Source organism: Empidonax traillii, unplaced genomic scaffold (assembly GCF_003031625.1).
Source record: "Empidonax traillii isolate 1590-97213 ecotype Southwest subspecies unplaced genomic scaffold, ASM303162v1 scaffold604:size387904, whole genome shotgun sequence".
Taxonomy (NCBI): domain Eukaryota; kingdom Metazoa; phylum Chordata; class Aves; order Passeriformes; family Tyrannidae; genus Empidonax; species Empidonax traillii.
Genome location: NW_020955797.1, coordinates 383,575 through 387,904, shown reverse-complemented (window position 1 = coordinate 387,904; position 4,330 = coordinate 383,575). Strand labels below are relative to the sequence as shown.

The window sequence follows — 4,330 nt, the reverse complement described above, 5'->3', positions numbered from 1 at the left end:
CTTCAGTGAATAATAAAGCTGACCCTTTCCTCAGATGAGGGATAGGTCATCTTGCAAAGGTGTATGTTTGAGAAAAAATGCCTCTCTGCCTGCCTGAAGCTCTGTCTACTTCTCTCATAACGACTCAGAATAATTTCATCCAATATCAGGTACAAAATAGTACTACATCTCGATTGCTTGGTTCTTCCTTATGATTATTTATCAAATGCAAGACTTACAGGCAAAGTAGTAGTAAATAAACATTATATGTGATATTTTCCCTTTTCCTAGTTTTAAGTCCAGGTAGGGAGTCAGTCTACATGACCAAGAAGGCAATGTTTCCAACTCACTTCAAGTTTGCACATTAACTATTAAACAAATCCTTTCCCGAACTACTTAAATAAGAAACCTGATGCCAAACCTTGTCTTGGATCATCATTTTCAAGTTGTAACACAAGTCGTCACTTTAAGTGTCAACTGAGATGGAAAAAATGTGTGTTTAACTTCACTCAGTACAGAGATTTTTATAGAAAAGGAAATATGCTTTGGTTAGTGTGGAAGGTGCTACTAGAAACAGTGAGCTATTAGTGAAAAAGGAGCAAAACAGTGAGAAATGCTTTTTTCCTTGGTCTACAAAATAGAATTATGTCGTTCATAAAAAAACATGAAAAATGACCTTATAATACTATATTCATTTATTGGATAATTATGACTGACTCAGTGATTCTTTTAGACTTTGCTATCAGAATAATAGAAATGGCCAGACTGACATCATTCTTTTGCTGTTATTCAGCAAACCATTCCATTACCTGTACATTTTTTAGAACAAGGTAAGAGTTAACCTTGACTACTTCATTCTGTAACATAGACTCTCTCAGGAAGGTTTAAAAAAAAAGAAGTTTCCAGATACCACAGATCTCAGTGTTTCATTGATATGTAACATTAATGCATAGCAACAAACTAATACTAAACAGTGAAATGGTGAATAGGCACATTCTAGCAAAGAGAAAAGTGAAAGAGAAGGAAAAAGGCTAGATATTTTAAACAATTTTTTGTTACTATAGCCCAAGGCTTCCTCTTGATTCTTCTCAAGGGGTAATAAAAATTATATTAAATATTTAAAATGTGAACAGGCAAGTTTACTTACTGTTTCCTGGATGCCAGCGCACTGCATTTAAATATGCATTACAGTAATGGAAGAGAAATTCATGCTTAGATCGAGTAACTTTTCCTTGAAGTAAGGGCAGCAGATCATGTCCATCAATAATTCTGAAGAAGAAAGCATTTCAAAATCAGAAGAATAACTCAAACCTCACTTTACTGAGAAGGTATTATAACTCTGCACATCTGCTACTAAAAACCCCCAAATCCGAATGGCTACCTCCAGCTGATCAATTCAGAGAAACATGTTCAAGTGCTCTTCCCTTTGATTTTTATATTATTTAAGTAAACATTAATTTTACATTTTGTCATTATGAATGGTTGTTTTCTCAATTTTTTTTTTTTTTAATGAGAAAGTGATCAGAAAAATGTGAATAAATTGCTACAACACAGTCTTTCACGTAAACCTGCTCAAGTGTTTGGAAGTAGTCTGGCCAAAGTAATCCTAAAACTAAATTACAGAAATATATGCTGTGCTCTGTTAGCATCCCCTGAAATAATGGTAAGAACTCTGTCCAGCATATTAAGTATGCCTGAATTTAAGACAAAAGCGGTCATTTCAAATTTGAAAATCAACTATGTTTAAATATGTATTTATCAACTACAGACAGATAGACAGACACATGCGCGTATATATATATGTATATAAAGTCTTTCAATGTTTCTGAACAATTCTGATCATGCGCTGAAGGAGTCAGTCAATTTACATAAAAATTGAGTTATAAAATAAGCAAGGCTTTTAAATGTTTCCATAAATTAAGCCTTTGAATTGCTGGAATCAGCTGGAAGAGGAGAAATCACAATCTGCCTTTTTGACCTGATATGAATTACAAATTTTACAATAAGTTTAATAGGAAATTACTTTTTGCTGATATACAGATCAGCAAGTAATTCTTTCTTAAACATTTTGAGCGACATCTCATAAAAACTTTTTTGAAACTTATAAAAATTTTAAAAATGCCTACGGTAATTTTCATTACCATGTAAAACCTTTTTCATGTTCGTGTAACTACTACAAGACAGGTACTAACTTCACTTTTTTAAGTCATAAGCTACATATGATGATTAAATTCATGGCAGCAATTGTATGCAATAGAGCCATTATGAGTAGCACTTTTCTCAAATGATAGCCAAGAAAACACCCTGGAATTCCTAAAGCTATGTTATCTGATAACTCGGCCTTCTGGATACATCCCTGTCTGTGGGGGTCTGTTGAATCAGAGTCTTTCCCACTTTTAATTTGTGATATTTTCTTGCCTGAGTGACAGGATCTTGTCTTGCCTCTGTAGGCTTGCTCATTAACAAGCTGAGAGGAGAGATGCATTCATATTGTACGCTTTCTATTTTAGAGCCTGTTGATAGGGAAAAGGGCATCTCCACTAATATGTCGCCAGTACTTTTGCATTCCTAGAGCTGCTGGTTTCAGAGGAATATATGATTCTTTCTGATGACTAATTTCTCTTTAACTAGGAGCACCTCCTCCTTTTCTTTTTAACTGCTCCCTCACAGTGACTGAATCCTAATTGTATAAATTTTTCTTACTTCTGAGGAAGAATTCAGTGGAGTAATAACAATTTAGCTGCTGGATGGAAAATGCTTCAAGATAGTCCATGACCTAACATGAAGTAGTACTTAAAGCATCTAGTCTATACTGAAGAATCAGAGTGGAGCAACCTACAAGTGGAAGTTACACAAGTATATTGGGATTTCTATCAAGGAGATCAGAGAAAACATCAGTACTTAGTCTCCACTCAAGCAATATGAAAACAAACTGCATAATATCTGCCACATTAAAAACATTCTAACTACTGAGGTTTGACAGTTACTGCTTGTAGGGCATTTCTCAGGATCAATCTGACTAATTTTTCATGTCTTACACTTGTCCTGCCCTGCCATTTCCTTCAAGCACTCAATGAATCATCATTAGTAGAGTGACTCTGCTCACCACTGGGCTTTCCCATGAGCATTCTCAATGCTTTGTGCTCAAAAGCTGTTTGTGTGTTGAAGATGTCAAAGGATATGTTTATCAGCAGGTTTCTCTGCATACTGGATTTGGAGGGCAACAGCACTTAAGTGGAGGCACCTTGCTGCTGAGACTGGGTTTCTCCCAAACAAGACAAAGCCTGGGGATGTAGCAATGTCAGTAAGGTATCTTATGAATTTCAGAAGTCCAGCGAGTTTTCTTATCAGGCTGCAAAGCTATGTAAGGGATTATTTTCACTAACTTGACAAAGGGAAAAAAAAACAAATCCCACAAAAACCAAAACCAACCCAACAAACACCTGTGAGAAAAGCCTAACTGGCCATGAATTTTTAAGTAATTTACACTTGCAGTTCCTTTTTCTACCACATTCACTCATGTAGAATAGAACCTTTTTGATACATTCATTTTTGCTTTTAGTAAATAATTCCAGGTTTGATTTGACAGTATGCTGCTCTGATAGTTTCTCTTATCTTTTTGGTGCTTGGTGCTTGTTCTGCAAGTTAAGCTGTATTTACATACAACGGTTCTGTAAAATATATCAGTATGTCAATATGAAAACAGACAACATACTATTGTAAGGATAAAACCTAGTTTCTTACTTACATTCTCACTTCTATCTTAATAGACATCACCAGAATGCAAAAAACAGTCATGACACTTTCTCTAAAACAGAGATGACTACAGAGCATACCTGTCAGAGGGTAACTGTGCCTCCGCAAGTTTGACTATGGTAGGAAATATATCCATATTACTTGTTGGCTCATCAATATAGGCACCAGCCTGTATCACTCCAGGCCAACGGAGAAGGCCTGGCACACGAATACCTCCTTCCCAGTTTGTTGATTTTCCACCTGAAAAATTAGTTTTGTTTGCTGAGAAATCAATTTCTTCTTAGATAATGCACCCCTCTACAAGATTCAAGTTCCAAGTATTAAACATTCTGATTAGCTAGAATCTTTCTATTAAATGTATTTATCTTATTTTTACTTTGCTAAATTTTCCACCTACAGTAATACTTTATCACAGTAAATTTACTAATATGTATTAGATAGAGCTGATAAAATGTATTTAGTTTACCAAAAAAATTAAATATTTGCAGGGGATTAAAAGGCACTTTACAGGAATCTTCATATAGAATTTGGTCTAGATAGTGTGCCACATAGCCTTTTTTTTTCATGTACCTGCCTTTTTAAAGTTAAAAAAAAA

General features: G+C 34.8%; 1 protein-coding gene across 6 annotated transcripts in view; it reads right to left on the bottom strand.

The window, feature by feature from the left end:
- Nucleotides 1–1,118: 1,118 nt before the first annotated feature.
- Nucleotides 1,119–4,330, bottom strand: part of STS (steroid sulfatase) — a 77,419-nt gene continuing 74,207 nt past the window's right edge. For all 6 annotated transcript variants that reach the window (XM_027898555.1, XM_027898557.1, XM_027898556.1 and 3 more), the window contains 2 exons: nucleotides 3,816–3,975; nucleotides 1,119–1,248 (listed from right to left, as the gene is read on the bottom strand). In XM_027898555.1, the coding sequence (XP_027754356.1) occupies nucleotides 1,119–1,248; nucleotides 3,816–3,975 (290 nt within the window). The remainder of the gene's footprint in view (nucleotides 1,249–3,815; nucleotides 3,976–4,330) is intronic.